Here is a 16,928-nt window from a genome sequence, read left to right as displayed (position 1 = left end):
AAATTAATATACTGAAACGGCGTCCATAAAAAGTTCATGATTATTGATAATGTTGAATATTTATCAATTTTATTGTGAAATTGTTGATCCACCCTCAAAGCTAGACATGCAAGAAAAGGGGGTAGGGAGGAAGATATACTCCGGAATAAATATACGTAATTTGTTGTCCTATAGCTCACAAATAACCCTTGGAGTTACTGCCTATTACTATACGATTCTATGTCTTACTTCATCTGTTTATTCCAACATTTTTCAAAAATTTATTTTGTAACGTAACAGATATAGTTACGAAAGCTTTCTGAGATCAATCTATGGAGAAAAAAAAAAAATTAAAAGGTGTTATAACGCCTTTCAAAAAGGCGTAATAACGCAAAAAGGCGTTATAAAAGGCGTTATAACGCCTTCAGAAAAGGCGTAATAACGCGAAAAAAACGCGAAAAAGGGCGTTATTACGCCTTTCCAAAGGCGTTATTAAGCCTTTTAAAAAGGCGTTATTACGCTTTTTATTCTCAATACATGACTAACTTAGCCCACCCCGGGGGCTGAAATCTTATCCTCGGAACATGAATTTCACAATTGAACATAAGGCTAATTCCTCGAAAAATAATTTAAACATATTGTAATTAGATTTCCAGGAAACAATATTTTTAAATATGCAATATATTTTCAATGTTAAACCAACAGTCCTTCTAGTCCTCTACCAAGGGTCATGGATTTCACAAATTTGGTTGAAGGCTAATTGCTCATTATACCCATGCAAATAGTTTGCCTGCTTTTTTCCAAGAGGAGAGAAAAATATTTTCAAATTTGACAAGAATTTTTAATACATGGCCAGCAAAGCCCCAAGCTGCATCTGCCTATATCCTGGATTTTCACAAGTAGACTGTTGACTTCTCTTAATACGCATGCAAACAGTTGTCTGCGAGATGTGTAGGAATATAGAAAATACTTTTAAATATTGCACGAATAAAGATGGCTTTGATTCAACCTTTCATATATTTATTAATATAAAATAACGCTTTTCCATTTTTGGATACAAGGCCGGTAGTATGTGTGCGGGGGGGGGGGGGGATTCTGGCAAATTATTGCATTTAAAAAGTTTTACCGAAAAGTTAGAAAAAGATCCCCCCTCGAGTTTAGGTTTCTAAGTTATTTTTTTTAAGGGGGGGGGGGTTCTGTTTTTTTTTTGCTTGTCAATTTTTTGGGAGCCCCACCCCCCCTTTCAAAAGCACAGGCCTGTCAAAGGCATAATAATGGATATTCAAACGGCATAATAACGCCTTCTGGAAAGGCGTAATAACGCCTTTTGAAAAGGCGTAATAACACCTTTTGGAGAGGCGTTATAACGCCTTTCAAAAAATTTTTTCTCCATAGATTGATCCTAATAGGCTTTCGTACTAAAGAAATCCAAAGTTTGAAGTGAACTCCTTACTCTGTTCTAAAATAATAGAGAAGAGGAATTGAACTACAAATATTATACATTTATTGACTGCATGGGCTCGAAGGTAACATGCATTTTGTCGGACCCAAGAACCAAACCGTTTGCCTGAGGCCCGTAGGCCGAAGGCAAACAGTTTGGTTTGATGGGTCGATATTCAAACAGTTCTTAATTAAGATGCCAGCAAAACGATGCTTTGTCAAATGCAGGTGCACTGTACATTTACTTTGTTTGCAGAAATATATGATAGAGGCTACATGCACCTACTTGATTTTCTTTATTCTTTTAATGAATATCAAAGTAATATATAGCAGTAAATACATGTAATTAGAAACCAATCTTTCAAAAAAAAACCTTTAAAAGATGGAATAAAAATCCTCACAACTTACATACAAGATATGTAAATGCACAACACGGTTACTAATATAGAAATGTATAAAGATACATGCATTTACTAGTATTACATACTTAGTAATAAATAAATTTTTTTTTTGCATATGCGATATATCTCATGTCACAAAAGCTGTATCAGTTCTAGGGCTGATACGGATCCTGCAGGGCTGATACAGATTAATATCACACCCTTTGTGGATTAGACAGTATTTGTAATAATACACATAATTTTCATTCCCATTCTCTGCAAAAAAGATTTCATATTTTATATTAAATTACTGGGATTTGATACAATAAACTAGTTGGTGATTATTCATTGTATTTGCTCAAGTAGATGTGGGCTGTATGTTATTACTAAGTATGTAATAAACATAATAAAACATACCCTTTTCCATAACACACCCTGAATCCGCCCTCAACTAATATCAGCCCTCTGGCCTTCTGCTCTCTGGCTGATATGGGTGTCTCAGTCTGATACAGGGTGTGTTGTGAAGAAAGGTACAGGTGTATGTATTATTCTCCATATAAACTACAGGTCAAAATCCTATTCAAGCAAACACTAATATACAAGGTTTTCATGGCTACTTCACAAAGTGGTTGACTGGTTTTTTTTTCTATTCTAGTCAATAGTTAACTTAAAGTTACTCTCTCTGAAAAGTTAAGAATTTAATAATGTCAGTCAAAATTGATAAGGAAGATGTTAACAGTAATGTTGTCTATTGGCCAATCAGAGGAAAGAGGTTAACAGTAATGTTGTCTATTGGCCAATCAGAGGAAAGAGGTTAACATTAATGTTGTCTATTGGCCAATCAGAGCCAGTAAGAGTTTCTTGTAGTCCCCACTGGTTTCTGAGGATACAGCAGCATGAAGGGTCTTCCCATGGTCCCTCATATACTGATCCTTTATGTTCTGTAAATCAATCTGAAAAGAAAAACAGAATTTTATAATGATCGATTCAATCTGTGAAGAATTCTCTGTACAAAGTAGTCCAAATGTAAATCCCATTTTGAATGGAAAATATGACTGTACAATCAAATCTCTGTTCTTTGATAAGAGGAAAAGAACATTCTACATTGTATATCCAAACTAGCAAAAGGAGAAATATCAATAATAGCTGCATAGTCTATTCTTGACTGAGAAAATTGATTAACCTCTGAACGAGATACAATGATCCTTATAAGGGTGGAGTCGTCAGTTCCAATCCTATTCATTGCCTTGTGAAGCTTGTCTGAGAAGAACTTTGGCCTGTTCTTTGCACTCATTACTGAGAAGAAACAGATATATACAATGATGGTTAAAAGCAATTCCCAATTAAAAATATGCTTGCAAATGTAATTCTGCAACATTTAAAAGTAAACTTCATGAACTCCTATTAAATAATTTGTGAAAATAGTGCGAAAATAAATGTTTATCTCCAGCTTACTTATTGCTTTAAATCCATCTTCAAGATCTCCTGACATTTCAGAACTTATTGAACTCATGATATCCTTTCCAGAGAGCTAAAAATATAAAAATATGTATTAACTATTTAAAGACAGTACACATGTACTAGGGCTCTTGAATAAACATCTTTTATGGAATAGTGCCTTTTGAAATACATGCACACTATATATTGCTCAGAAATTAGCTGAACTATTAACACAATACCCAGCCAAACCTTGTTATCTCAAAACTCGATGGAACAGAGAATCCAAGGATTTGAGATATAAGGGGTAATATACTTAAAGAATTAAGTGGTTGGGACTTTCAAATCACTTTAACATATCCATGGTATTCAAGGTATCAGTGTTCATGATACCAAAGTTCAACTGTATTAATATACAGTAAAAACTGTTACAGTGAACACACTTGTAATGATTTCATGCTTACAACAAAGTGATTTTCATTTTCTGTTGTTTTAAAAGGTGTTATGAACATGACGCTGAATGAATAATTACAATGTATGTTCAAAACAAATCAAATCTATAGGTTTCAGTAAATTCATTTCTGTGATTTTTTTCTGTAGATTTGGAATCAATATTAAAAGAAAATAAAACAAAGCTTACCGGTATTAGAATCTGACAGATTGACAAGATGATGTCAATGGCAGAATGTATTATTTACCTTTTTTCAGTCTATTCATGCACATGTGACAGTTGCATGGGGAGAAAATTCTTTCGAGATTGTACTTTCAGATATCAGAATAGGGGCAATCTCTAGAACACAACAAAATTGGGGAATGTTATCTGAATTAATGGTATGATATGAAATAAATCCATGAATTTTGTAAAAATTATCTTGTCTTTTAGACTATCTATGCCTCAGGTGTCTTTGGTTTATAAGTTGGTCTTGGAAATTTTGTACTGATTTTTTTTTTATTTCTGAGGATATCTTTTTCTCAGGGTTAACCACTTGTATATTAAATGTCAACTTAATGAAAGTTCAATTATTTAATCCAATGTACACTGAAGATTCAGTTTTGATGTTCAATAGTAACTTTGGTCCTGATTTGCAACACTGGCAATCACTTCATTGAAAAAGTAATGAATAACACACCATTATACAGACAAAAAAATATGATTTCCCCCGTACTTACTTTCTGGTACTCCTCAAAAGTGGCTCTCAGTTGAAATTCATGTCTGATTGATAGAACAGCCAAGAAGGCAGATTCATCAGTACCAAATTTTTTGACGCCAGCCTGGTAGAGTTTCTGGGCATCTTGTTGAGCTTGTGCCCGGTCTACGACAGCTTCTGGGCCACGCTGCATCAACATCTGCCTCTGACTGTCTGTCAACTCGGACCTGTTTGCCTGCAACAAATCAGATTTTCTTTTTTACACTGAACAGCATATTGATGAAAAAGGTCTTTTGACTAAATCAGTGTAAATTACTGCATATATAAACTTCAATGGTCTGCTTAGTAAGAATCTTTGTCTATGTCTTAGGAGATGATACAATAAGGAGAAATGTATGCACAAAATTATATCCACAGTCTCATGTGATACAAAACAAAGTGTTTGAGAATAATACTAAAAATTCCTATGGTTACCTGACAACATGACACCAGTAGTCTCTTGAAATGTCCACTTGTTTCATTGACACAGTCTGCTTCCAGCTCTCGACCAAAGTCTGAAATCAGGCTTACAAAGTATAAACTTGAAAAAGATCCAAAATCAAATCAGAAGCCTCTTAACCAGGACATTCACAATCTGTAGTGCTACCAGTAGATTGTAAAAGCATTGCTTTGTTTGTAAGCAACCTGTAAGCAACAGAATATTTGGATAATTGCCTTGCCATTTATTCTAATTCTAACAAAATCCATAATTTTTATCATATTACATTTACCGTATATACTCGCCTATAAGTCGGTCCACGTATAAGTTGCTTGTATTTTTTAAGTTTTTATTAGAGGGATAGACCCTCTAAAATACCAGTCTTTTTATAACTTGCCTATAAGTCGGACAAAGAGTTTTGGTCCAAAATACAACTCCCAAAAAACAACTTATAGGCGAGTATATATGGTAATTAATTTAAGATTGGATTTAGTTTTTAAGAATACATCAAATTTTTAAAGGTGGCTGCATAAGATGTAAGCATTATGAGTGTTTTATGTGAAAACATTACGTTGTTTGTATGCAGCTTTGATGCCTCTGATTTCAGCATTTGTTCTTGTGCACAAAATTTCTATCAGAGTTGATTCCCTGGTTCCAACTCCCTATAAATTCAAAAGGAATTAAAATTAATATCATTCATGATTGATGAATATATCATAGCAAACTAAAGATGTTGTCATACTTTTAAACAAACAAGTACAAAAATCGGTTTATGCAATTATTTGTATGTGTATTGACAGCATAATATATACATATAAATATGATACTTGCATATTTGCTTATTAGAATACTTGTAAGTGTACCTACATAAATATTCAAATATACATGTATTTAAATTAAATATACATGTTTGTATACACCTACAAGTAAATTTGTATACATGTAAGTGGCTACATACATTTCCATCTGAACACCTGCAAATGTATATATCGTAAATGGATTTACCTACAAACAGGTACATTTGCATCTACACACTAGAACCTGTGTAGATGTACCTAGATGGGATAGATTCATAATATATTCAGTTTGGGACCTAATAATATGAAGTTGCCAATTCCCAGTACAGCCCCATTTCACATCCTGGATTACTCCATATTAAGTCCCAAACTGATTGTGTAACTAATTATGTTCATGTACCTACATACATGTACATACATATCTGCATCTACATGTACATGCCAGTACATGTAACTACCCACTAATCTATTTGTATCTTCTGCCTTGTATATGTAAATTTCACAATTTTGTATATACCTTCATAGCTTTATTCAGGCACCATGCATCATAGTAGTCAGTGGGCTTAAACAAAGCAAGAATCAATTCCTCCAAATCCCCAGACAATTCTGACTTCAGATCTGAGATTAAATCCTGAAAAAGATAAATACATGTAACATGTAATATACCTCTGAAATCAGCAGATGAATATTTAGAAAACGGGGAAATTTTACAAACCTTTCCATACATGGTTTTGAACATGATGAGAATTTCCTGTCGTTGTTTGTTAGAGGTATGGCTGATCACATCTATAATGGCCTTCTCGTCAGTGCCTACATAACCAACATCATTATTATAAGGAATGAGTTTTACTTCAATTCAGATATTTCCCATGCTAATATGCTTTATTAATATTTAATAACAAACAACATCTGATTTACTTGATGTATAAATTTCAACAACAAAAAATCTATTAGGAAATAGGGCTGGGACGATTTATCGAGATATCGATAATATCGATTCAATGTGAGGATGATACGCATATCGATACGTGTGAGGAAATATCGAAATATCGTCAAAAAATTCTAACTTATGTTTTTCTTTGTTTACTTAACATTTTGGGTTAAATATATAAAATAAATATGCTAAATATAAATAAAAATATGAAATACATAATAATTAATACCACTTGTGTAAAATGATTTTGTTTTACAACAGATGTACAACTTCTATGAATAAATTATTCTTATTTGTGAAGAAATGTTTCGTTCATTTCAATACAAAAAAACATTTTATAACCAATTCAACATATCGTGATACATATCGTATCGTGGCTCAAATATTGTGATACGTATCGATTCAGAAAATGTTGTATCGTTCCAGCCCTATTATGAAAAAATAATAAAATCATATTTATCTTTGTTTTTAAATCTAAAAAACTGCTATAATACCTATTCCTTTCATAGCAGTTCGGAGGACCTGAGTGTCTCGCTCACAGTTGAATGGATTTGCTGGTCGAACTGTCGGGCGTGGAATATCCCCCATAGATCCTATCTGCAGGTTACCCATTCCTGCTGTGGCAGAAGCCACTCCTCCTGGTGTCTGCTAATGTAAAATGCAAATATTACCCAAAGAATTGCAAAATTACTCAGCATAGATTGCTCAAGTCATCTAAGGTACAAAATATACTTTAATTCAGTTTACCTGTCCATATCCTTGTTGTCCTTGAGGGGCATAAGACTGCTGTCCCGGTACCCCAACCTGTGCAGGTGGAGGTTGTTGTCCAGGGTAACCTCCAGCCTGCTGCCCTAGGTAACCCCCTGGCTGGGTAGGATAGCCTCCTTGTGTTGAGTATCCACTAGAGGATGTAGGCTGTTGCCCAGGATAACCACCTTGACTTGGCTGTTGCCCAGGGTAACCACCTTGACTTGGCTGTTGCCCAGGGTAACCTCCTTGACTTGGTTGTTGCCCAGGGTAACCAGCTGATTGTGTTCCTAAATATTCAATATTTGAAATGATAAAAATTAAGTACTTTTTAAAAACACTTAAAAATAGATATTCTGATCAGATTTAAGATTTTGTTTGAACTTGCCTTATACATAAAGTTAAATGAATTCATTCTTTACATGGTCCAAAAATAATGCTCAACTTTAGATTCTAAGGAGATTTTGAAGTCAAGAAGAAAAACAGGATCATTTTTTAATTTGCATTATGATGATTAGTATGTTTTAAATTATTAAAAGCACTTGTACCTGAGCTTGTACGAAGCCAAAATACAAGAAATAGGAATTGCAACAAGTTTGACCCCCCCCCCCCCCCCTCTCAAACCTATGTTTAACACATTGTCAATATTATTTTTTTCCCTGGCACAGATTTAAATGCTTCTTGTAGTTTTATGAAGCTGGATCATTGTCATTGTACTTATACAGAAAAAGCCAAATGCAATATGAAGATTGTAAGCTAGGTTATGACAATCAAAGTCTGGAATAAATAGAGGATATTCAATGTTTTGTAGTTGGATATGGAATTTATTTCACGAGTGGGACAGGATTTTTTGATATCCAAAAATTCTGTCTCACAAGTGAAATAAATTCCATATCCAACTACAAAACATTGAATTTTCTATTTATTACATTTTCTTTGATTTTCCCTTTGCCTCTGTCTTTTCTTAACCCAGTGTAATTGTGTGACGTCATAGTTGAGCAGTTGAGACATCATGGCTTAGCAGTTGTAAGATGACAAGACATTGTAACATGAATTTTAGCAACATATTTGGGAAGAATTTGGCAGTTTTAGTCTCTGTCAAGATGGTTTAGTTACTACTTCAATCTTATTACAGACCAGAAATTATATTTTACTTACTTTGATATCATTTCCCACTGTGAGAGAATACCACTTTGGTATCCTTTCACACTGTGAGAGAATATCACTTTTATTCAATGAATAAATCACAGTATTTCACTGTTGAAAATGTAATAATTAAAGTTATTTTGTGAAATACATACATTCATAGACATCAGCTCTGATACATTCAGTATAATTAAATAATAGCAATATTTTTTAAAGCATTTTTGTACTGCCTCATGTTCTGTTTTTCTCTTAGTGAGGGAGGCTTTATTTATATAAAGTTTAGAAGCTATGAACTCAAGTAGATCATATTGTGTGTTTATACTTTATATTATATTAGATTTGGGAGTGAGGATAAACTAATTAAGTCCTACTTTATGTTTACCACAATGCGCTGCTCAGAAAAAGAAAAAAAAATATTTCTGCTGGATTTATTGTTGAGAATCATTTAAACATAATCCATTCTTCATAAATATCTATTTTGAAATCCCACACAATACAAGTAAATTTTTTTCTCAATTTTGTAGTTCACTTTTCAAGAGCAACATCTTTTACAATGAAAATACATGTATAAATGGTAGATTAATGAATGACTGATGTGCAGACTTTGAAATATAAATTATAGATTTTATTTTGAAAATGACTTGCATCTTTCAAACATATCTGTACAGTCATGTTAATATCACAGTTGAATAATTCGTAAACTAATTACATTGAGTTAAGTTAATCTAGTAGTTTTTCTTCTTTACCATTTACTTAATATTGATTGTGTTTAATGTGTATAATGCATAGTTTTCTAAGAGCAAAAATTAAATTTTTATAATGCAAGTGATCGAATTAAACATTTAAATCAAAGTTTGATTGAAATACCTATCTTATTTTGGTCTTAATATCAAAAATTAGAAGCAATGAACTTAAGTAATAAATTCCATCTCCAAATTAAAATTCTGTATCACTTATTTCACTTTTTTAAGAATAAATTTATACATGCACTTTAACAAAATCATGAACAACAGAGAAACATGTCAATATATAAATTCATAAAATATCAATGATGGAACATACTTACAAAATGTAACATGCCATTCAGTATTAACATGCAGGGTTGTCCCTAAGATGCGGGGGCCGGGGAATTTCCCCGCCTATAATGACACAATCCCCCGGTTACTTTGGTATTCCTCCTCACTCCCCCGTTAGGAGAGGAACCCCAGATCTCCTTCTACTCTTTTAATGTCCCCTGCTATTTTAATTCTTAGGGACAACCCTGAACATGTGATAATATAATTATGCTATATCAGAATTAATACAAAATAATTTCAAAACAAAGAAACTCACACCTTCAAAAGACAAAGACCATTCAATAAAAACATAGTAGCAGAATTAGACACATTGATTGTTATTTACTTAAAATTTACATAAATAAACAAGATTTTTTTTTACAAAAACTAGCATGACTAGCAAATCAGTAAATATTATTCTAAGAACTGTATGATAAAAATATTGCTTTAAAACAGAAAATTATATACCTTCTCATTAAAAAAAAATTTACAAAAATACAGCAACATTAAAGAGTAATGTCAAATTCCAACCTTGCATTTTAAATCAACAACATATAAACATTGGTTACGTCATAGATGAAGAAAAACTAATAAAACAGATATCAATTATAACAATAAACAGCAGTCATGCAGAGTTTGTAGTATACTAGATCAGCATCTCTAACCTCCCCAGAATAACATAAAGCTGGATAATATCCTAAACTTCCACCTATATATTATTGAGGTATATGTAGGTCGGTATTGCAGAAAGCGGGTCACTAACGCGGATAGCCTGCAATGGAAACAGAAACAACAGTTATCCTTGACCGTTGGGTCGCAGTTCCTCATTTCGATTTTCATTCATATTGAAAAGTGACATTTCTGACATCAGAAAAATTGGAATATAATAAATAATCAGTTAACTGGGTGTTTCTGTTTCTTGGCTTGTCTACCACATAAACAGGAGGGCATTGTGAGTAAGATTATATATTATAATATGCTACCGATTACTACTGATGTGAACTTAATAATAAATTATATATCTTCAGCAGTCTCCAGTAATCTTCGGGATTATCAATGTTCAAAGGGGCATTTAAAAAAAAGATTAGCTCTGACAGTATTATGACTCCAGAGATGTTTCAAAGGCATTATAAGCACTATGCTTCTGAAATTTTGTTTAAATTTGAACATTTTAACATTTTATAAATTCTTCTTTTTTTTAAATTTATTTAGATCTCAAAAATGGAAAATAAAAATGCATCCATACCATTGTTAAATTTAAACAAACACCCCCCCCCCCCTTTTCAGAAAAGGTAATATACAACTGTATTTATGAAAAAAAAATCTATGTTAATCTGTTTAAGTACTGGTACGAAGTGCAGTATTAATTACTGTTTAATGTGTATTTTATATGTACTATCAGCATGCACTAGTCTGTACTATGGCTTAAGTTATATGTACGGTACATCAGCATGCACTAGTCTGTACTTTGGCTTAACTTATATGTGTACATCAGCATGCATTAGTCTGACAGCAGCATTACTTACCACCAGGGTACTGAGCTGGAGGAGGTACTTGTCCTTCAGATAAAAAAAATAAAATCATGAATTAAGCAGAGGAATATGTTGAGGGTAATGCATATCAAAATAACGAACAAAATTAAATAACTCAAAACAGTTACTTGGTTCAATATTAAGACTCTCTAGCTTTTAGGGATGGGCAGTAATACCCATATTCTGATATACTGCAGTACAATGAAAAAAATATTGTATTTCAATAAGTTTTTGTAGTATCAATATACAGGCAAAACATTTGTGACAAATATGCAGTGTAAGTTGTTAGAAACGCTTGTGATTGTGTCAAATAGTATGACAAAAGCTGTTGTATGCGTGTATTTCGAAGCATTACTGTAAATAAATCAACAACCTATTTTTTCTTGGTCATTTAACACAGCTATGTATGTTCAATATGTAAATGGAAGATAATCAATTTAAAAATTGCCATTTTATTTGGGGTGGAAAATATTACAATACAGATTGCAATACAGTTAAAAATATCGCAATATATCGCAATACAAAATCTCCAGCCAATACCCAGTCCTACAAACTTTATGTGTATACACTTAGAACCTGTTGTGAACAGTAGAGTGGGAGCACCCTGCTCTGTTTATGCATTGAATCATTCTAAAATGTTGTATTATACTCCATGTACTGTACAATTTTATAATTGTAGAATCCACCAGTCTGAGCAAGTAAACCTATAGCAGTTAACGTTAAGAAACATTCAGGAATAATGCTTAATATTATTATTAATTATACAAAGTCAGAAACATCCAACCTCCAACTGAATCTGATGATAATGTTTGTGCTTGAGAAAATGTGCATACATGAAAATAAAATGGCATTTGATATTGAAAATTGATGAATGACACCAAAGATACCTGGATACGTTCCCCCTGGTGCTTGAGGGTAGGCAGGCTGGGGGGCCGCAGGATATCCTGGGGCACCACCTGCTGGAACAAATCCACCAGCTGAATATCCTGCAGGTGGTGGCACCCCAGGTGCTGGTGCAACCCCGATTGGATAGCCTGATCCACCTGCTGGATAGCTTGTTCCACCTGCTGGATAGCCCGTTCCACCTGCTGGGTACCCAGCTCCACCTGGTAGCATGCCACCTTGGCCTGGTGGGTAACTTCCTGCTGGATATCCACTACCACCTGAGACTACTACACCTGGGTATCCCTACAATAAGTGTGGCCATTTTTTCCCCTTTATTTTATTTCAATAGCAAAATGGAAATTTACATAGTTTTCACATACAGAGTGAATGCATTAATGTAAATGTAATAAACATACATGCATGTAAAACACACACATATTCATACAAAACTGATACTTACAGAGCCATGGGTTGCAGGCATTCCTACACCATGAGGTATCTTTCCCTAAAATTTCAACAGGTAGAATCAATACACATATTTTAATAAAAATTGGTGATGTGTAGTTTACTGGAAAAAATAAATGTCAGAATTCTGAATACAATATTTTAAAAGTCAACCCAATGTCCCATGGCAAAATCTAAATTGAAGTCTTAATTACAGTAAAATTTGTTATAATTACACAGTTGAACTTCGATATCTCAAACACTGATATCTCAAATACCATGGATATGTCGAAGTGATTTGGAAGTCCCAAACACTTGTTCTTTAAGTATTTTACCCTCGATATCTCAAATCCTCGGATATCTCAAACTTTTTTCTCGAGCCCATTGAGTTCGAGATAACGAGGTTTGACTGTATATGTTATTATACTTATATACTAATGGGTTGTATTAATTGCCCAAAGTTATATTCTGAATAAATTAATACCCTAGACATGTTGATTAACGGATTTTTTTTAAATTAAGCTTAATTATTTATAATGTCAATCATTTAATAATCCTTAAACATTCATTTATGTATGTATCTAGACAAAGAATCTCACATTGCCACCTACAATTGATTTTAGGAATGACTCTAATTCTTGGCCAAATTATTCGAGTATAACCTGGTTTGGGTCAGTTTACGCTTCATAATTCGAGAAGCGGATTATAAAACAGCGTAAACTGACCAAAACCAGGTTATACTCGAATAATTTGGCCAAGAATTAGAGTCATTCCTTATAATTTAATTTTAAAATCATTAAAAAATTTCGTTGCTTTTTATTAGTTCAAATTTGCCGCTCAATAATACAACTGTAGTAACGGAAGTGATGGGAAGTGAGGGGAGGTAAAAACTGATACATAGGCCTAGCAGCCTTGTTGTTTGTTTACATGGGGTAAGATCAAATTATTGTTTGAAGTTAATGGTACATTTATTAAATCTGGAATTTTCCATGAATCCCGAGGACTGGAAATGAGAGGATTGTATGCATACAGATGATTCAGCTGGTTGTCAGGGGGGTGTGTCCCCATACCAAACCAGGTTATACAGAAATAATTTGTGTTCCTTTTTGGATATTAACCAATCAGAGGCTAGAATACAAACAAAATTAAATTATATCTAAATGTTTGAAATTTTATTTGCATGTACTCTGGTGGCATTCAGGCATGTAAGTATCATTTTTGAAAAAAAAAAAGGGGGGGGGGGTCAACTTCCAAACTCAAAAATCCTGTTTTGTCTGGGGTGTGTGGATGGGGGGGGGGGGGGGGGGGGTAACTTCCAACTACCTTTCACACACAACCAAATTTTGTCAATACATGTACATTACCAAATTACTATGATTTAACTATGCTACAACAAGAAGTGGGGGGGGGCAGCCTTTCAATGAACATTTTCAACAGTAAAAGAAAAGGTTAATATGGTGGAGAAAAGTAGGAAAAGTAGGAGGGCTAGCCCCTCCCCCCCCCCCCCCCCCCCAATTTTTCCACTAAAGATAGGCACAGGGCATTTTTAAAATTACACATGCTTAACCTCCAAAATCAGAGCATAAACTATCCCACATTGCTTCGAATTTTCCATATATGGTAAAAATTTGGTTGCTATATTGAACTTTTGCTATCCTCTGATAAAAGAGGCCGTCTAGATCCGCCTATTGCATAGTTACCTTTTTCATCTGCTTCTTCATTTTCTTCCTCATCTTTCTCTCTGCTTTGGGAAGATGCTTAAATTCCTCATCTGAGCTTGAACTGCTACTACTACTGCTGCTGCTACTGCGATGTCCATGCTTATGTTTCTTATGCTTCCCCATGTTTGAAGTGTACCTCTGAATGTCATGAAAAAAGCAAATTCATTATTCTTTTTAAAACATTATTTTAAAAAATCACACTCAGTATAGAGAATGCTGCCCCTGTATCTGATGTAGCTTCTGGCCAATGCACAGTTCGTTTTTGATGTCACTAGGCCTACTTGACACACCTCCTCTAGTAAATCTTAGGGAAATGCATAAACTGATAAATTCTTCCTTCAATTAGTAACACATGCAACTTGAAATACATGAAAAAATACACGACAATGCAATTATAGCTTTAGTTATAATGGGATGACCCTAAATATGCCAAAAAATTGACCAAATATACAAACTTTTAATAATTGTAAGGTAAGTAATCAATCCAAATTCCAATCACCAGCAGTAAACAGGAAACAGAAGGTATGTGAACTCTTCTGTGTGAGTGAGGTAAAAACAGTTATGTGAATTGTAAACATACACGTTACACTATGTTTGAACTCTAAGGTATGGTTGAAAACTCAATTACTTTTTTTTTATCACTCTAAAATACCTATAATTCAAATAATAATTTAGGACACAACACAAGTGAATCAATTTTGATATATAAATAAAAAATAATGTAACGCAAGTCAGAAACCCATCATCTGTAAATCACATATTGCATTGTACAGTGTTGTAGATGATCACGATTTGTCTTGCTTGATACAGCACTAATTGCGATGGTCAGAATTCTTAGTAATGGAGACATAGTGCCAGATGATGACCCCAGGGCTCAACAAGCAGCTGGAAACAGGGGCAGTAACTCTTCAAGGCCACGACAGGTACATTCGTTTAGCTATTTTTCAGCAAAGTGGAGCCAATAATAAACTTAAATATTCTGTTCTGGTCTGTCACTTTCTTCCTAAGATTACACATTCTTTACTACAAATATTGAAAAACAATGACAAGGGAAGGAAGAACCTTTGTTGGAAGGCAAGAGATTGATTGATTCATCGTGTTCATTGGTGAAAAAAATCTTTAAATCTTCAACTAGCCTACAGAACAGCAAGGTCATATTACTCATATTGATATCAAAGCGTCCCAATGTTATGTGGATAGAGCAGATTAAATTATAACCCCACAGTCTAAGGGAGGTTGGGGGTTGGCAAATTGTAGTCACAGTGTTCACCAAAATAATGGGGAAATATTTTTCCTCTAAGAACAGCAGTATCAAGGTGACTCAGGTGAGCATTATGGCCATGGGCATCTTGTTTTGGACTGATTTTGATCAGGGACAATACTAAATCAAGTCTCACAGAGAAAATAAGCTCAACTTGAGTCCCCAGGGGAAACAAGTCCCACAGGTATTAAGGATATTATCTAGGAATATTAATTTATAGATTATCATTTTTTTTTTCATCAAAGGGCTTTGTGCAACATGATAGTGATCAGCAGGCTGGACAAGGAAGAGGATTTCTGGGTCAAGGTGACGGACAAGTGTCAGTGTTCACATTAATTAACCAAAAACTTCTAGACCTGGGAATACCCCGTTTCAATGTTGGACCCTATGTAGTAGAGCCTATAGCAACAGTGGGAATGATTCTTGCTACTCTCTTGTTTGGACTCCCTGGACTTTTGTTTGGAGCAGTTCTATTTCTTGTAGTGATGTCTAGTCAGGCAACTGGCCAGGCAGGTGGTCAGAGAAGGGCAGCTGGAGGTGGGGGGCATAGACTGGGATAAACCAGAATTACAAAATATAATTAATATTCATAGAGTGAGTGAAATACGTACTCTTTTTAAACAAATGTAATTTAGGAGTGCAGTTGAAGTGTACAAGGTCCATGTTCAGAAGTATACCATTTATGAATATGATCGAAGTTCTGAAAGCATAAATTTGAGTCATTCCTTAATTCCTACAGTAAAGCAGTTTCTGTGATTTTAGAGTTAATTGAATTTTAAAAATGTTTGTGCAGTAAATTTTATTTCTCTCTCATAAAACTTAATTACAGTTGTTAGAAATAATCTGGAATTTTGTTTAGGTTAAAGTTCAGTTTGTTTCAGCCTATTGCATTGTTACAATGAAGGGCTTAATTAGGATATATTTATCAAATGATATTTGTAGATTTTGGCAAAAACAGGGAATTAATTGTTACAATTAAAATACAGTCAAAATTTTATGAGAATTTTATCTCTGTGATTTGCTTTTGCTTGTACATGTAGATCTCGCAGTAGTTATGCAAAATACAAGTAGGATGTGAGAAAGGTTATACATCATGAATACATCTGATTCTTCTGTAATAAGGGGCAATTATCAGACAAGCACTTTTATATTCTAAAGTATCAATTTTATTCAGAATTGAATAATAAATGACAATGATAATAAGATGTGTTTGTGAAACACTGATGCTCCCAAATGGCAGCTCAAGGCAAAGGTTAAAGTTTCTCAAATGCATGTTAAACTCCAAGGTCAAGAGATAAAGAAAAATATTGTTACCGAAAGAAAGATTTTGTCACAAGGAATACACCTGTGAAATACGAAAACCCTTAGGCTAGCACCAAATGCTCAAAAGATATGGCCATGGTTAAAGTTTTCAAATATAGGTCAAAAAGCAAAGTCAAGGATAAAGGTACCCAAGGTAAGATCTTGTCACAAGGAATACACCTGTGAAATATGAAAGCCCTAGCACTAACAGTTAAAATGTTATGGGGAATATGGCCATGGTT

General features: G+C 33.8%; 2 protein-coding genes across 5 annotated transcripts; one reads left to right on the top strand and one right to left on the bottom strand.

The window, feature by feature from the left end:
* Nucleotides 1-1,460: 1,460 nt before the first annotated feature.
* Nucleotides 1,461-14,678, bottom strand: LOC133189608 (annexin A7-like). Of its 4 annotated transcripts, none has more exons than XM_061324997.1 (16): nt 14,579-14,678; nt 14,103-14,261; nt 12,419-12,463; nt 11,961-12,261; nt 11,068-11,100; nt 7,341-7,630; nt 7,088-7,241; nt 6,375-6,469; nt 6,177-6,290; nt 5,434-5,524; nt 4,859-4,938; nt 4,407-4,619; nt 3,255-3,330; nt 2,983-3,095; nt 2,613-2,752; nt 1,461-2,530 (listed from the first exon to the last, which is right to left on the bottom strand). In XM_061324997.1, exons 2-15 carry the CDS (start codon nt 14,244-14,246, stop codon nt 2,630-2,632), a joined length of 1,872 nt encoding a protein of 623 aa, XP_061180981.1. In that variant the 5' UTR covers nt 14,247-14,261; nt 14,579-14,678; the 3' UTR covers nt 1,461-2,530; nt 2,613-2,629. The 4 variants fall into 4 exon arrangements, with proteins under 4 accessions (XP_061180981.1, XP_061180984.1, XP_061180980.1 ...); XM_061325000.1 differs by having other exon boundaries at nt 1,461-2,752; nt 7,341-7,557; nt 7,618-7,630; XM_061324996.1 differs by having other exon boundaries at nt 1,461-2,752.
* Nucleotides 14,679-14,707: 29 nt separating this feature from the next.
* Nucleotides 14,708-16,584, top strand: LOC133189612 (protein FAM241B-like). The gene is made up of 3 exons (XM_061325004.1): nt 14,708-14,729; nt 14,934-15,046; nt 15,630-16,584. Exons 2-3 carry the CDS (start codon nt 14,945-14,947, stop codon nt 15,942-15,944), a joined length of 417 nt encoding a protein of 138 aa, XP_061180988.1. The 5' UTR covers nt 14,708-14,729; nt 14,934-14,944; the 3' UTR covers nt 15,945-16,584.
* The last annotated feature ends 344 nt before the right edge of the window (nt 16,585-16,928 follow it).

This window comes from Saccostrea echinata, unplaced genomic scaffold (genome assembly GCF_033153115.1).
Source record: "Saccostrea echinata isolate AGI-Se365-2 ecotype Australia unplaced genomic scaffold, CSIRO_AGI_Sech_v1 ptg000019l, whole genome shotgun sequence".
NCBI classification, from domain to species: domain Eukaryota; kingdom Metazoa; phylum Mollusca; class Bivalvia; order Ostreida; family Ostreidae; genus Saccostrea; species Saccostrea echinata.
The sequence above is the reverse complement of the archived record's forward strand: the minus strand, read 5'-3'. Positions and strand labels throughout refer to the sequence as shown.

Bases quoted from the DNA above. Each gene is read 5' to 3' on its own strand.
- LOC133189608 (XM_061324996.1), bottom strand. From the start codon at position 14,246: ATGGGGAAGCATAAGAAACATAAGCATGGACATCGCAGTAGCAGCAGC. The intron at 11,101-11,960 runs GTATCTTTGGTG...TTTTATCTGAAG, and splicing joins ACCAGGGGGAACGTATCCAG to GACAAGTACCTCCTCCAGCT. The intron at 5,525-6,176 runs GTATATACAAAA...TTGAATTTATAG, and splicing joins GCCTGAATAAAGCTATGAAG to GGAGTTGGAACCAGGGAATC.
- LOC133189612 (XM_061325004.1), top strand. From the start codon at position 14,945: ATGGTCAGAATTCTTAGTAATGGAGACATAGTGCCAGATGATGACCCC. The intron at 15,047-15,629 runs GTACATTCGTTT...TTTTCATCAAAG, and splicing joins ACTCTTCAAGGCCACGACAG to GGCTTTGTGCAACATGATAG.